General features: G+C 41.3%; 1 protein-coding gene and 1 non-coding gene across 2 annotated transcripts; both read right to left on the bottom strand.

Annotated features, from left to right (window-relative positions):
- Window positions 1–56: 56 nt before the first annotated feature.
- On the bottom strand, window positions 57–13,208 carry LOC111340840 (organic cation transporter protein). Its single transcript, XM_022947756.2, has 10 exons — window positions 13,069–13,208; window positions 6,997–7,282; window positions 6,253–6,481; window positions 5,099–5,297; window positions 4,384–4,602; window positions 3,187–3,321; window positions 2,370–2,470; window positions 1,720–1,828; window positions 1,380–1,452; window positions 57–662 (listed from the first exon to the last, which is right to left on the bottom strand). Exons 2-10 carry the CDS (start codon window positions 7,279–7,281, stop codon window positions 339–341), a joined length of 1,674 nt encoding a protein of 557 aa, XP_022803491.1. The 5' UTR covers window position 7,282; window positions 13,069–13,208; the 3' UTR covers window positions 57–338.
- Window positions 13,209–14,512: 1,304 nt separating this feature from the next.
- Trnag-gcc (transfer RNA glycine (anticodon GCC)) lies at window positions 14,513–14,583 on the bottom strand. The gene has a single exon. It is a non-coding gene; the product is annotated as a tRNA-Gly (tRNA).
- Between the last annotated feature and the right edge of the window lie 1,901 nt (window positions 14,584–16,484).

The raw sequence follows: 16,484 nt of genomic DNA, 5'->3' as shown, positions 1-16,484 counted from the left end.
GAGCGTGCTCGCGGGCTCAACACACGGCGGTCAGAGGTCTTACAGGCGGCGGTAGATCACTACTGGTCACTGGCTTTTATTGAAATTTCCGGTTGACATTCCCCGCCGTTTGTTCCAGGGAGTAACCCGAGGAGTACTCTTGCAATTTGGTTAGCCTTTGAAAAATTTGGTCGTACTGAGTTATTCCAAACTGCAATCGAAATTATGTGATTGCCTACACTAATAATGCAGCCAAAGCTAAAAGTCGATTTGGTAAAACTCTAAGAAAGACAGCTTATACCAAAACTTCGCATCACACTCTGAGATTGATAAGCTGACAAAGATATATAAGATATATCTCAAAAAGCGGTGTCATGAGGGGTATCGTCTTCAAAGCTTTCACGGCTGTTTATGTTGTTGCCATAATTCTCTTTTTCTTTCCTTTTATCCTCACTATTTTCTTTTGCATTCTTCATTTTCTCTGGATCTTTCACTTCATTTTCATCTTTTAGCTCTATGTCGTCCATGCCCAGATTTCGAATTCCCAGTTCTATTCCCTCCTCAGAGTCCATCGTCTCAGGAGTGGGTGTTCCCTTTGTCTCTGGTAAAGTCATACACAACAGACTGGCCAGCAGTGCTTTAGTTCCCATGATGCCGTACGGGAGGAGAGGATGTACGCGCGTCTGTGGGAAAAGAAATGATACAGAAAAGTCTTTAGTCGTGAGAGTCAAAAGTAGGTAGAAAGTGCCCAAATATCAGTGCAGCCATTACGTTAAAAATCCCTTTGGTGGCTGAAAGGGTTCGGCGTTTGGCGCGAAGATGAGAGAGTAACTTAAACACTAGATGGCTATGCATGGCTTGCCTGATAATTCGATGGTTTATATTTGTTTTCTTCAGTTCTGCTTTACTTAAACATAAAACCACAAATAACTTCAATTCTTTCAGTGCTAAGGATTAGTTCTAACTACCAATAAAACAACCAGCTCTTGTTTGGATTTACGTGTTGTCGACAGCGTGGATAATAGGGACTTTAAGCAAACCACGACGGCTACGGCAACGAGAACGTGGAAAAACAATAGATCTAATTGGCAGAACAATAGCCCATCACGTGCGTTTTAAACCTTTGTACATTTCTTAGCCTTCCTTTGCAAAACAACAACGTGAAATCACCAAAATTTGCGTCGTCTGCGAAGCGAAACCGCGGCCGCAAATTAATTTAATTTACATTTGGAACTCAACGCTACCTTAATGCGTTATGTTGAGTTTGAGGTCTGGCGCCCTATGAGACGGTAAACACATGCAGCCATTTTCCAAATTCTAACTAAAAGTAGAAACTCATTTTTTAATCGACGTCTTCCGTGGCGTTGCCGTCCTGACTGCTTAAAGTCCCTAATACTTACTAGATGAACGATATATGGTGAACAGAATGAACCAATCCTGGCCGCAGATGTAGAGGAACCCATTCCAATATTCCTGAAAAAAAAAAACGTCAAGAAAAGAAATTTTTTTCCATACGTTACCCATCATTCATTAGTGGTGCACCCTCTCCAAGGAAAAGTCTTGGATCTTCCCTTGAGAACATTGCTTATAGAGCGACGCAAGGATCTCAACGACAAGGCCCTTGAGGTGGAATGCACAGATTCATGTTTCATAATGCTGGGGAACCAAAAGTTATTAACTTTGGAAAATTAATGAACTGGAAGGTAGAGGTAGAGAGAGAAAATCGGAAAAGGCTCTAACCTGATGGCCGTTGGAAACAGCTCAGCGGAATAAACATAGACTGCATCAAACGAAATGAACACAAAGAACTTAGCAGCAAGCGCCATGATGATCTTACCGGCAGCATAACCTGAAAACATAAAAGACCTTCAACTGATAATGGCAGGCCATTAGAAAAGTAAAGGAAGAGAGAAGGGCAAATGCAGCTCTAGCAATTCACTTGCAAAGGGTGCGAAAAAGTATTGCAGGCATTGAAAAACCAAGGGAGGAAAATGCATGGAAAACTTTAACAAGTATAAATTTACCCGGTTGGAGATTTTTTTCCCCAAGACTTCTCCAATTGTCATTTTCTTATTTTAATGGAACTTTCGGAAATCAAGAACACACATCCCGTTGGTAATTTTTCTGTTAGCGACAGAATTGTAGCTGTAAGAAATTTTCCCAGGATATTCTATTGCTTCCTTTTCCTCATTGGCTTAGGATTCTCTCGCGGAAAATAACATTGGTGAATTCACATGCAAAGTTAGAAGAACACCGCAATTTTGGCGGGTGTGGAATTGAAATGCGTCACTGATTTTGTCTCCCACTACTGAGTGGGATTCCACTTACTTTTACCACTCTGGGCGTCTTTTGATTTTGTTTCTCATCCAATCTCTACCTTCGAAACTTACATTTGTCATCTCCTGGATCGAACATAGTAAACAAAACTGCGCCGGTCGACGCAATGGCAGCAAGGATCAGAAAGTAAATCAGCGACTTTCTACGACCAATCCTGAAAAGAAAAAAAGCAGGCAAAAAAGGAAATTTCAAGTGAGGAAAGCACGAGATAATTTCTTCAAACAACAACGACCTGATTCTGACACTGTCAAACTAGAAATTGTTATTACTATGGTACATAAAACTGAAATTCATAGTCCGCTCCCCCCCCCCCCCCACGCGAAAAAACGGTTAGCGATAAGAGCGAGTCTCTTTTAAACAGGATCCTTTTTTAAAAAGGCCCTCCACATGTTAACTCAGCAACTTCTTGTCCACAACTTCTTGTCCCGGCCGGACCAACACTCAAGGTCTTAAAATAATTGAGAAGAATATGCTACCTTTCAATAACATCAAGAAATGGTTAGATATTCTAGTTTTCTCGGATAGGGACGAATAAATGGAGGTCCCTTCTCCTGCGGGGTTAGGGGTAGGAGACGTTAATTTCCCACGCACGAGATTACTGTGTGATGGATGTTCTCCCCTGGGGTGGGATGGGTGGGTTAATAATATTCGAATGTATCTAGTACGAGTCGCTGGTTCATTGTACATCTCAAATTGAAATAAATGAACAGACAGACAGACAGACTGAACTTCCGACGCAAACGATGGAGGACGAGTCTTTCGCGCCAGGAGTCCAGTCCAGTGGATGGTGCAAGTCGGATCCATAGTTTCCAGTTTGACAAGTTTCACGAAATTAAGCTAAACCAAAGCGAGCATGCGTCATGGACTTACTTTCCCATGATCCAGATGGCGGCATAATTTGCAGGAATCTCGATGATGGATAGCAGGAAGAAATTCAGGTACATGTTGCCACCAAGAGTTGGAGTACTGAACGATACACCGTAATAAACCATGGCATTTACAAACCTGTAAGCAAATTCAGTGAACGTTTGTGGCTAACAAGGCAATATTTATGAATTTACAGTATCAGACGGTAACAGGCGGAATACTGTACTCTTAGGGGTGCATTTGGTAAAATTGATATCGGAAATTATATGATAATTAACAATTATTCCACGAGCGGGCGTTGGATATGAGATGATAAATAGCCAACGCGGCGCGTAGCGCCGAGTTGGCTATAGTCATCTCATATCCAACAAGCACGAGTGGAATAATTGCTTTATTAAAAAAACGCCCCCAAGATATTAGACAAATCTTCTCGACTTTATTTTGTAAGAAGAAACCGGATGTTACAATGAACAGATATTAGATTATGGTATATTGGCTCATATACCATAATGGCTTAGCCAATAAAAATTGTGAATTGCATTATCCAATGATCTAGTTTTTAATAAACAGAATTACATAAGCATATTGATAGGTTCTTACCTTTGGCGGACAGACGCAGAGATGACGTCACTATTAATAATTTTTTTGCTTTTTCATTATGAAAAACAAATAGATTCCATGTTACCGTGGGTCTGTACAATCATAGATCACGGAAGACGTCAAAATGTGGGACCAAAATTTGTTGCCAAAATGTGCCACTTTTTTTGTTTATACCCCATTTTGACTTCATTTGTGATCTTTAATTGAACAGACACACGGCAGCATGGAATCTTTGTTAAAAAGAATAAAAAGACAACAATAGAAGTAAGAAAGGAATTTTGGTGAAAAAGTTTCCTCCAAATGTCTTGTTCACAAAATTAAATGTCTTTCACTGGTTGAAAACTGTATATTATCTTCTTAATCTTCGTTTAGGTACAAAATTCCGTCTGAATCAAAAATACTTCCTAATCTTAACCCAGGCAAAAGGGAGCTCAAAACCCTTTCAAAAATGATTTAACTTGTTAAAAATTAGGTGAAGACAGACAAAACCTATACGTGATACTCAGAAACTTTGAATGAAGTTGTAGAAGGTTATTCAACACATATCTTAGCACCTGTCTTCAAGGAGGAAGTAAACTTTACACGTCCGCTGACACTCACCAGGCATACCAACAAACAAGGGTCCTGTGCAACATCTTTTTTGTTCGAAATAAATCTCTGAAGTCACCCAGATCCTGTACCTTTCCTTCAGCATTCGGATTCACTAAAGGCTCGTCTGGATACGTTTTCTTGTTTGTGGTAGCGATGCGTCGCAATATTTGCTCAGTTTCCGTAACTTTCCCCTTGAGTAGCAAATACCTTGATGATTCGGGGGTGAACCTTAAAGAGATAATTATACATGAAAACTTTCACAAGAAACTCTGTCAGAGAGGCTAAGCAGTAAATATGAATCAAGAAAACCAAGCATTAAAAAAAGGCAAAGTTTTAACCCCTAATCTCTACCCCCTCCCTCACCTGGAAGGGAATACTTGAGGTTAGTTTGGATGAGGGTGTAGGAAAAAATTGTTTTTCTTGGCTTTCCCGTTCCAGACGAAGGGCTTTAAGGAGTGTGGCATACTGAATGCCCGAAACGACGTCTGGTAAGTTATTGCATAATATTTGATATTGGGATAGTTTTTCCACCCCTTCTGAATAATTCAGGCCTGCAAAGATAGCACACCTGTTTACAATTCAAGATCCTGCAAACCATACTCTGTTTGGCAGCACGCACCAGTTTAGAGGGTGTGTCCTCAGGAGATTACCCAGGTCTCTCCCTAACAGGGGAAACCCCTAAACTTTTTGAACTTAATGGAGATTTTTATCTTTAAACGCTTACCACCAGCCTATAAAGGAAATAAGTCCAGGTACTGCACAGGTAATTGAAAGGAATCTCCAGTCACGTATGCCATAAGCAAGCCCTGCTAGCATGACTAGTGACAAGGTCCATGAATACCAAAGTGACGTACCAGCCACGTGACGATGTCTGACGCCTGCGAACTCAGTGGCCAGCACGTAGATTCCCATGGCTCCACCACCTGATGGGATAGAGAGTGAGTCAGATCAGCTAGGCTTACGTGAGGAACTTTTTCAGCTTCTGTTTAATTATTTCCATCAATGCAGTGAGCTTCGACACAGAGTTTTCATTCTTCAAGTCTATGTTATCAATCATAATGATCCATGGAATATTTTATCTCGCGCGCGATTGGCTTTCACGCATCACGTGACCGATCATACCCACCTAAAACAGGAAGATATTCAAGGATATCATCCAAGTGATAGTCCCAATTTTCAAACCTGACGTCCACCACAAAGTCTTCGTTTAAAATTTATTTCAATTCAAGATGAGAGAGCGTTTAATAGGTGATTACAGAAGAAGGAAATATTTGTTTGTTCATAGAATCGTACCAGAGAACACTCAAAAGAAAATATCCCATGCAGCAAAAATTAAGCTGTTCGTAAATTTTTTTCACGCGCGTCGCAGAATGTTTGAAGGATATCAAATTGAACCTTTTTTTAAACCTCTGTTACCTTCTCACTTTTTCTGAGTTAAAATAAATCTATATGGCCTCTAATTCAGTGACGTCATCTGTCATCGAACACGCACGCAGCCGGTTCTGTGGAGTCGAGTGGGGTGAGGTAGAGGGAGGGTGGGATATCAGAAACAACTCCATCAAAATACAGTTCGGTTATTCAAGAGAGTACACCAACAACGGAGTTCACAAGTACAGAATCGAAGCAATCGTGAATCATCATCATCTTTACTTGCCTTATCTTAACAATTAAAAAATAGTTAATTACAGCGATAACAGTTAGAAGGCGAGGAGACCCAAGAAGCCACCAGGCTTATGGGAGAGCCACCTCACTCACAATAATAAATTAAGTAAAGAAAAAAAATGGTAAAAGTTTGGGAAACGCTCCGGCCAAGAATGCAAGACAAACAGGATTATTTTAACAAGCTTAAAGAAAAGATAAAAGAAAAGTTTGACTTACCGAGACAGATGCCAACAAGAAGCCTAAACAGGATGAAAAGCCAGAAGACATTTGGGAAAGCAGCCAACCAAGCGAAGATACTACAGGTCACTGATCCTATATACAGCACTGGTTTTCTGCCAATCTTGTCCGATAAAACTCCGCCGATTAACGCACCCACAAGCCAGCCGGCAAACAGGAGTGAAGTTGAAATGGTTCCAAGAAGAGCTTTATCGCAAACCAAGTCGAACTACAAGAAATTGTTCCAAACATTTTTTTATGTTTTTGGACATAGTCGTGATGTAATAAAGTCCTCTAAACCGGCAATTACGTAACATGATAGTACGAGGCTAAAATATGTTGGGCACGACCAAGCAAAAAAAAAAATAACGGTAACTGGAATGCAACAACAAAAACAAACAAAACGAAGCAAAAACACAAAAAAAAAAATCCCCAGTTAGGCTTCAATAATTGTCTAACCTGAATTCCGGTAGCATGAAAAAGTGGGTAGCAGGGTAAATTTTAATTTTGAGAAGTAGTTTTTTTCATCCTACTTGTAACTACAGTTGAATCAAGGTAATTCGAATCGTCCGTAAAATGGCTTCCCTCGCCCGCATATTCATTCATGCCGTTATCTGGGTACCTGCTATTCCTGCAAACAACCCCACCATTTCCCCTTCCCGGTTGTTCGTTCGCCCTCGGTGATTGGAGTCCTTTAACAGACTATTTCAGTTACAATGCATCTTGTCTATCATTAATTCTGACCTCAGTAACCACTGAAGTGTAATCATCAGCGAATTTCCAGGCCTCCCTCGGCATATCGCATCGTTTCTTGTACAGTTCATCCCCGGGTTTGAACTCTCCGGTCAGGTTACACGAGCGGTGATTGGCTACACACATCCATTTGGGTTCAGCGGCGATGAACGTTGGTACCATGACTTGAAATGTTATGTTAAACCATTCAATATAGCTAAGAATAGCAATCAGGCGGATTTGATAAAATCCGAGGCTACCAATTTGCTCCAGTATCTGATCTACGGTCAAAGCCATTCTGTGGATATGATTTCAAAAGATTTTATTTATTCATTACTATTAAATGGATAATATAAAAAAGTAAAAAAGTAAAATAATAAAAATAAAAATGAATGATGAAAATAACAGGCCACATGGAAGATCTGTAAAGGAGTCCTTGACCCCATGTAAAAACAGATCACCAAAGAGGAAATCACGTGAAAAATAACACCCCGTCATTCCACCCTTAATTATAAATCCGAATAAAAAATTCAAGCTTTGATCTGCTGACTGAGTTATATTTATGGGCAAGATACCTTATTCCTAATTTGTCTCTCTCCTCCAAGGAGGGTATTTGGGTACCGGCTAGATTGCTAGGGGAGCCTGAAGAAATACCGCAGTATCAAAACATCGCATCCATGTGGTGTAGCAAAACCTCTTCTAGGTCATTCCAGTCGAGCCGGCTGAACTCTAAGAGAGGTTCTATAAGAGAGCTGGCGTGCAGAATGTTTATTGCCATGTTCCCACCAATCACGTAGCTCCATTTTCTGCCTTTAAAAGCACACACAACCCACAATTCCTGTATTCGCTCCGACGAAGGGCTAACGCTCGAAACGTCAGCTTTTATAACCGTAACGGTGGCCAATTTACCATTTCAACTTTGTTGATATATTCAAATTATTTCTTTGGATAATGGACAGATGGTGAAAGCTATGTGCTCCAAAAATATCAAGTCTTCGTTATTTGAGACTGTAGATAAAAACTTCCGTCAACAAATTTCTTATAATGATAACACATGCCCTGATAAGTTTGTGACGATTAAGAAGAAAAGAGACCGGTAAAATTTGTTAATTTTGCCCCCGAATATACAGCCTGGTTTTTTTCCTTTTTTCTTTTTCCTTGTCTGCAACACCTCCGTTTGTTTCTAAGACTTGGTCTCTTAAGCCTCTTAGACCATTTTGCCCAAATTGTCCAAGAGTAAGTGTTGAAAACCATTTAATGGGATACTAACAGGGTTAAATACAACTATGTCGAGGCTTATTACTCACAATAGGGAGGTTTTGAATGTTTAGATTCATCTCTGGTTTCACGTATGTTCAACGTACCCTTATTGAATCAAATCATTAGGTGTAACCGCCACCCGGTTAGCTCAATGGATAGAGCGCTGGACTGTAGTGCGGGAGGTCGAGGGTTCGAGCCCCGGCCGGACCAACACTCAAGGACGGTCTTAAAATAATTGAGAAGAATTTGCTACCTTTCTATAACATCTGATTTTTCCCAGGAGAGCGCCTCGCTGGCGGCACACGACCTTTCACGCTCCATGTTTTCCCTCTATTTTTTAGAGAGATTTATTAATATTTTAAGTTTTAAATCTAGTCTAAACCCAAAAACATGGCTTTGACGTATTAAAGATCAGTACTTCAACAGTTATCGTCGTTTTCCCCGGCTTTATTGAGTCCACACCTGTGACGTCGCTTCACTGAGCACGGTATCACTCGCATAAAATCCACACGTCGGGGCTGCCGTGGCGGTCGTAGAAAGCGAGGTAACAGTGTATCGTGCCTAGGAACTGCAAGACAATTCCGTGCCAACGTCTCTCCAACTCCAAATGAAGGTGATTCGATGGGTTCTGACCAAATTGCTGCACTGGACCACGAATCTAGTAATTTGCATAACGGCTCGTCGAGCCTATTAAATATTCAAAGTAACACCTTTCAAACAAGCAAAACAAACAACCCTTCCGTTCCGCCGGTGTTGCCCGAGAACGGAACGAACACTTCAAACTCTCGGACTGACGACAATACGTTTCCAGTCATCACGGATCGTCCCATTGAATCGCGTAGCGTGTTTGGTATGAGCTTGATGCTTGCAAACACATTGTCTCTGGCGCCCAAGATCGACGAAGTTCGCTCTACCATCTTGGACTACAAACCAAATTTAGGGTTCATTACCGAAACGTGGCTGAGGGACACCATCAGCGGAAACCACCTCCACATTCCCGGTTACTCTTTTATTTCTAGAAACCGCACCACGGACATTCACGGAGGGATTGGGCTCTATATAGTGGACTCGAACAGGTATAGATCTCTTGATCACTTACAAGACCCTAAGTATGAAGTTCTTTGGGCGTGGTTAAGACCAAAAAGACACCCGCGTGGGACACCCTGCGTTATCACGGCCACGATATACCATCCGTTCTTCAACGACAGCGCCAGAGACACTGCTTTGTTGGACTATCTATCAGCATCCTTGACTACTGTTGAGGGAGAATTCCCAGTTGCGGGATTCTACTCTGCAGCGATTTCAATCGGCTAAAGTTGAATCGTTTAGCTGCACAATTCGGACTGCGGCAATTGGTCAACAAGCCCACTAGGGGTGATCAGATCCTGGACTTGGTTTTCACCAACCAACCAGATTTGTACGACATAAATTCCGTTCAGACTTTACCGCCGTTTGGTTTATCGGATCACAATGTTGTCTTCGTGCACCCAACAACTCGTGCTCCAAGGGAAGGCCCAAGTAGAAGAACCCTTTCCAAGCGGGACACTCGGGCCAGTCGCATGTCCGAGCTTGGGCGTTTCCTCGCGTCTATCGACTGGTCAGTGGTTAACGAAGCATCTAACTGCGAGGCTAAATTGGCGCTGTTTACGGATTTCATCAAAATTGGTCTCGACCACTTAATGCCGGTTAAACATGTCAGACTTCACCTGAATGATCCCCCGTGGGTTACTGAGCGGTTCAAGAACCTCATTAAGCTCCGTCAACACGCCTTCCACAATGGAGACATGGATCAATACCGGCGATATCGAAATGACGTCAACCGCACGCGTAAGTCACTTCGCAGTAAATACTATGCAAGCAAAGTGAATAATTTAAAGAACATCAAGCCCTCGCAGTGGTGGAGCGCAGTTAAACGAATCGCCGGTATGAATCCTGCGTCATCTTCTGAAAGTCTCCTTTCCAACCTTCAGCTCGGGGACAGTTTCGATCGCCTAAGTGACGTTGAACTAGCTAACGCCATCAACGCTGTGTTCTTAGAACCCACGAAGCATTACCAACCCCTATACGCTGTCCCTACTGCAGTGGAGGACTCCGATATGCCTTTAATTACGGAAATTGATGTCCTACACGCTCTAATAAATCTAAACCCGAGGAAGGCAGCTGGACCTGACGACATCGATAACTGGCTTTTGAGGGAATATGCAGTGATTCTCACACAGCCTATTACATCTATACTGACCGCGAGCTTTAGAGAACAAAGGCTTCCCGCCTCTTGGAAGCTTGCGGACGTGGTGCCTCTCACTAAGCAAAATCCCGTGGTTGATGCTACTAAGCACCTGCGTCCTATCTCCTTGACGCCCGCTATCTCTAAGGTTGCGGAAGATTTTGTGGTACTCAGATACGTCAGTCCAGCGGTGTTGCAGATCATAGACCCGAACCAATATGGCGGTATTCCAAGATCCTCCACCTTGTACGCTCTGATTTCCATGGTACATAACTGGTCACAAGCCACTGATGCCACAGGCGCAGCTGTTAGAGTGGTACTTTTCGACTATCGTAAGGCTTTTGATCTTATTGATCACAATTTGCTGGCCAGAAAGATCAAGGCATTGGACATGCCACGGTGGGTTCGCGTCTGGGTGCTGGATTTTCTGTCAGACAGGAAACAACGTGTCAGATTGTCATCAAACTGCAGGTCAGAGTGGGGCTCAGTCCCCGCCGGGGTACCACAGGGGACCAAGCTTGGTCCCTGGTTGTTCTTATTAATGATCAGCGATCTTGAGGTCGACGCGCTCACTTGGAAGTATGTAGACGACACAACTATCGCCCAAACAATACCGCGAGGTTTGACCAGTTATATACAAAGCGCAGTTTCCGCTGTTGAGGCGTGGTCGATCAAAAATAGGATGGAACTGAACGCGGATAAATGTAAGGAGATGCGCATTGACTTTAAAAGGAACACTCACAATTTTCCACCAATTGTGATTAATGGCAAGGAACTATCAGTATCAAACAGTGTAAAAATCCTAGGAGTCACTATTAGCTCAGATTTAAAATGGAACGAACATATCTCAGAGTGCATTAAGAAAGCGAACAAGCGCCTTTACTTTATTGTTCTTCTAAAGCGCGCAAACGTTCCACTGAGCGACATTATAAATTTTTATTGCACCGTGATAAGATCTGTTTTAGAGTACTGTGCGCCAGTGTTCCATCACGCGCTCCCACTGTATCTTAGTGACGACATTGAACGAGTGCAAAAGAGAGCGCTCTCCATCATTTGTCCTTAGGCGTCATATTTCGAATGTTTGGCCAGGTTCGACTTAGTAACCTTGCACGCGAGACGCGTGGCTCTGTGTAGCAAGCTTTTCGAGTCTATCACGTCATGCCCGGATCACAAACTCGTGCCTGTCTTACCTCCTAAGAGAGAACACAAATATAATCTAAGACAGTCCAGGGCTTATGCCATGCCCCGTACACATACAAATCGTTTTAAGAACACTTTTATTCCAAGTGTGTGTACATAAATTTTTTTTTAGACTAGTTTGTACATATTCACATATAGAGAGTTTTTCGCATTTATGGTTTTATCATAATTTCAATTGTATTTATTCCTAGTTCTAAGTAATTGTAACGCAATTCAGTCTACGGACTTCCATGTTCGATATTCTAAGAAACTATCTATCTATCTATCTATCTATCTATCTATCTATCTAAATGGTTAGATATTCTAGTCTTCTCGGATAGGGGCGAATAAATGGAGGTCCCGTCTCTTGCAGGGTTGGGGCAGGAGACGTTAATTTCCCACACACGAGATTACCTAGGGTGGGATGGGTGGGTTAGGACAGCAGGTCCACATCAGCTATTACAGCTGCCAATTAATCAACCTGCTTAAACAAATAAAATGAACTGTCGTTAAGTTAAATATTAAGTTTTAGTGAGACATTATTGCGATCACGTGCGTTGTCGTCTCATGCGCTGTCGCTAAAAGGAGAGTTAATGCGATAGAGTTATCTGCGATAAAGTTATCTGCGATCAATTGCGACTTTTGGTTAATAAGGCGTACAGAGAGGACAATCGATAAGCGTATTTTTCTCTCCCCTTGTTGTTTTCGTTTATTATTTGATCGATTGTTGTTAGGGTTTATGAGCTCTACCTTTGTGTTGTTATGTAATAATTATTATTTTAGTTTAGCTCCTTGTACAATACAATATTCTTTATTATGTTTGATATCAGATTAAATCGTATTGGAATCGCACTTATACGTGTCTGAAAAAAATCAGGCCTGTACGGGATTCGAACCACTGACCTCTGCGATACTAGTGCAGCGCTCTACCAATTGAGCTAACAAGCCAACTGGGTGTAGGCCGTTAAGTTGATTCGTAATAAACCCGTGATGATAAATCAGATATGATGAATATATGAACTTCATTTCTTCATCATGCCTACAATTATATTAGGTAATTAGGTTTCCGACTTCATTAAGACTGGGTGACAATGGCGTCAGTAATTATTCTTAAATAGTTTTTAGGCCATTTGAAGATTGCTCAGAATAAATTGTCAATCTTCCGAGAGCTTGCCTATATATTCCGCCGGTGTCGAGCCTAAGAGCAATTCACTCGAGAGGTTTTGTTGTATTTTTTTTTGCTAAGAACTGATATTAGGTCAAACACACGCAATTTTGAGGCCATATCGACATTTTTCATTCAACCTTGTCGTTCTGTTTGTTCAGAATGCGTTTGTTCGTTATTAGATGGCGCAGAAGTACGTTAACAACTCCATAGATAATGTACAGTTTACGAATCGAATTAAGAGACGAGTTCTTACCTGCTGCGTAAAATAGTGAAGGCCACCCTCTGGCTGAGTCCTGATAGAACGTTCGGTCTCGGTGATATTTTAGTTTTGCAACAGAAAAATCTTGAAATGGTATACTGGTGTCAAGTGAAAAAAGACAGACACATACCCACTGGCCAATTTTAGAGCCTGTAAGTTGTTTGTAAATGTTGGAATGGTGTAAAAACAAAAAAATAAAAAAAATAAAAAACGATAACAACAGTCAACAATACAAAGGAAACGACTCGACTTGTCTCTATTCCCCATGGACGAAATATGCCTTTTGTGTGGATGTCATAGGCACGGGCGAAGATAGACATTATAACAGGGTGAAAGGGAAAAGGGGGGGTCCCTACCTTAGCAGCATACCCTCTTTTTTTTTTTTCGTTTTTAATACGAACGTTCTTAATGTGTGGCGATTAATAGATTCGGACGTGGCCAGAATAAGTTCGACAACAGATTGAGTTGTTCTTCAGTGTGTGTTAAATAATGTCCCCCCAAGTGTTTGTGTTAATTTTCCTGTTAGACCACAGTTTTACATTTCTTCTTACTTTATTCAAACCTCTCACCAAATAATGAACCGTTTTTAACTAACTCTCACCCCCTCCCCCTCCCGCGCAGCTTTACTCTCCTTGGACAAGTTGGAGCAAGCTCAAATTCCAAAAGTGGCCTCTAATCTCACTGATTTTCTTTTTTTATCGTTCAGTCCTTCTTAATCTCATTATTCAACCTGTAGATAGGATAGGGTTAAGTTGTTTTTGTTTTTTGTTTTCGTAATGTTTGGAATTTCCTCTTAGCCTTAGCGTGTTCGCTAAAACAGTTTTCACATCTAATTTTTTTTGTTTGTTGCGTTGTCCAGCTAACTGAGTTTTTTAATCGTTGTGGTATCCCATCTTGTCCGCTTTTCTTTTCCCGTTATCGATCATTTTGCCTCGTTTTATTTTCTTTTGTTTATTTCCTGTTTCCTTACGAGAACATAAGGAAACACGGTTCTCTTGGTTTCCTCATCGTGTATCTATGTCAAAATGCATATCATATTACTGTTGCTCAGCTCATAGTGAAAAGTCATGAAAAGGCCGCGCCACTCCCAAGTAAGGGAAAGGCCATGGGGTCGAGGTTGGCTTATAACGCAATTTGCCAGCGCTAGCTTGTTAAACTAGGGGCTGCTAGGACGGTTCTGTATTCCTACTTCTCTTTTTAATTCTAACCACCATGCATACGTGTCATCAAGGAATACCATGCGTGTTCCTATAAGGCACAACGGGAAAAGGTTATGTCTCGTGGTTCACCCCAAAAAAGTCACGAGTGTTGCACGAACGATAGAATAAAATAGAAAAAAGAGTACACTAAATAGTGTTAAAAAAAATTAAACTCTTTACCGTATTCGGTAACTCTAGAGGCTAGATTGTCATACTGGAAGCACTGCCAAAAGCAAAAATGCACTAGCCGGGAATCGAACCCGGGCCTCCCGCGTGGCAGGCGAGAATTCTACCACTGAACCACTAGTGCGTGTATAAGTATAACGGTGATAATGACTTTTGAGATTTTTACATGAATGTCGTTAGAGTACTGAGCAAACAAATCCAATCATTCTGTGCGTGGTACACACGTTATATGAAACGTAACGTGAATTTTCTTCCAAGAAAGAAAAATGCATTGTTCCGTGCACACAGTTGAGTTTAATTGCCCGTAAAGGATATTTGCGTTAAAAAAAATTGTTTTATTTCTACAAGTAGCAATGTTAGAACAGCTTTGGTCGCGAGTCTGGGAGACTGGGACTAAGTTTGCAGAAGCGGATACTTACTTCCACGAGCGCGCGTTGGATATGATATGGTAAATAAACCACTTTCATAAATGGCTGCCGGATTAATATTTTTTTGTTTAAATTTAAATTAGCCCTAGTGGCCTCGTTCTCCAGTACAAAATTCAAAAGAAAACATTATCTCAAGCGAGGCCAGAAGGGCTAATTTAAATTCAAACAAAAGAATATTTATAAGGCATCCATTTATGAAAGTGGTCTATAGCCAACGAGGTGAGTGGCGCCGAGTTGGCTACAACCAATCTCGTATCCAACAAGCGTAAATGGAATAACTATTTTATTAAATTTCATCAAATCCTGAACGTTTGGATATCTGGAACTTTTTTCATCCCCGCAACAGTTGGCGCAACGTATTTTGTAGAAGGTAACTTAACTCGATATATGAGCAGATGACAGGAGCTGAGTGAAGCAATCAGGACACAAGAAATGTAATATTCGGAGTTGAAAATTTAATCATTTACGATATTGCAACATGTTATTGTATTGATACCGAATAGCATTTTTGCACTAGTACTATCAAACCGTGAATTTGAAGTCGAAACTATGGGATAACTTCCGAGATATGCTGGAGAGTAAAAAAATTAAGAGGTTCTCCATCTGAAACCTGATTTTCGTTATTTTTGGCGTTTGTTGGCCATGTGAAGACTACCGTGATAACTGATAGCGTGTTCCTAAAAAGAAGAGAAGCCTTGACAGTGTTCTGTTCTGTTGTGAAGCACGCAGTAAGTGGCTAGAGCACGAACACGAGAAACGAGAGGTATAGGGAGAAACACGAGACGTACTCGAGTGATGCTCGCCACTTTTTAAACGCGAAACTACATATGCTATAGGAGTGTTAGCTGTGTTTGATTTTCTTATTATCGTACGTAAGATTTCAATTTAACGGAGTGTGAAAATCTTCAAAGATCGGACTGTCCATTTTGTTTTCTCTTTTCTCTACCACCAAAGCGTTTGACAGTGTTCCACACAGACGTCTGCTTCATAAATTAGAAAGACACGGTATTTACGGCCCTCTTAATTCTCAATTGGTTTCAAAGCTTTTTAATTGGTCGGTCGCAACGTGTTGTTTTGCGCGGCAGCTATTCATCATGGACTCAGGTAAAATCAGGCGTACCTCAGGGAACAATTTTAGGGCCCATCTTGTTCATAATGTACGTCAACGATATATCAACTTGAGTTTCTTCCGCTGTGAAATTGTACGCAGACGACACTAAACTCTATAGGGAGATAGTGAACATTCCTGAGGATACGCATGTGCTACAATCTGACTTGTTTCGACTCACTGAATGGTGTAAAACCTGGCAGTTGAAATTTAATCCCGATAAATGTGAAACAATGAGAATAACGCACAAACAAGATAAGTCGAAAGGGAGCTATACACTTGATCCAAACGGTGAAATTCTAAAGAGTGTGAAAACTATCAAAAGTCTCGGTATCACAATATCGTTCGTTCTATCATGGAGTTATCATATTCACGAGGTGGTGAACAAAGCCAACAAAGTCCTTTGGGTAATTAAGCGCCTGCTTGGGTCTAATAGCGTAAATGAATTCTCTTTGCTACTGACAAATCTTTAGTAAGGCCGATACTAGA

This window comes from Stylophora pistillata, chromosome 12 (assembly GCF_964205215.1).
Source record: "Stylophora pistillata chromosome 12, jaStyPist1.2, whole genome shotgun sequence".
NCBI lineage: Eukaryota > Metazoa > Cnidaria > Anthozoa > Scleractinia > Pocilloporidae > Stylophora > Stylophora pistillata.
This window is presented reverse-complemented; position numbering and strand designations above follow the sequence as displayed.

What these genes read in the sequence shown, in the direction of transcription:
- LOC111340840 (XM_022947756.2), bottom strand. Translation starts at nt 7,281, where the DNA reads ATGGCTTTGACCGTAGATCAGATACTGGAGCAAATTGGTAGCCTCGGA. An exon ending in ATTTCCTTTATAGGCTGGTG is followed by an intron (nt 4,603 to 5,098) that starts GTAAGCGTTTAA and finishes TATCTCTTTAAG; the next exon opens with GTTCACCCCCGAATCATCAA. An exon ending in CTTGTTTGTTGGTATGCCTG is followed by an intron (nt 3,322 to 4,383) that starts GTGAGTGTCAGC and finishes ATTTGCTTACAG; the next exon opens with GTTTGTAAATGCCATGGTTT.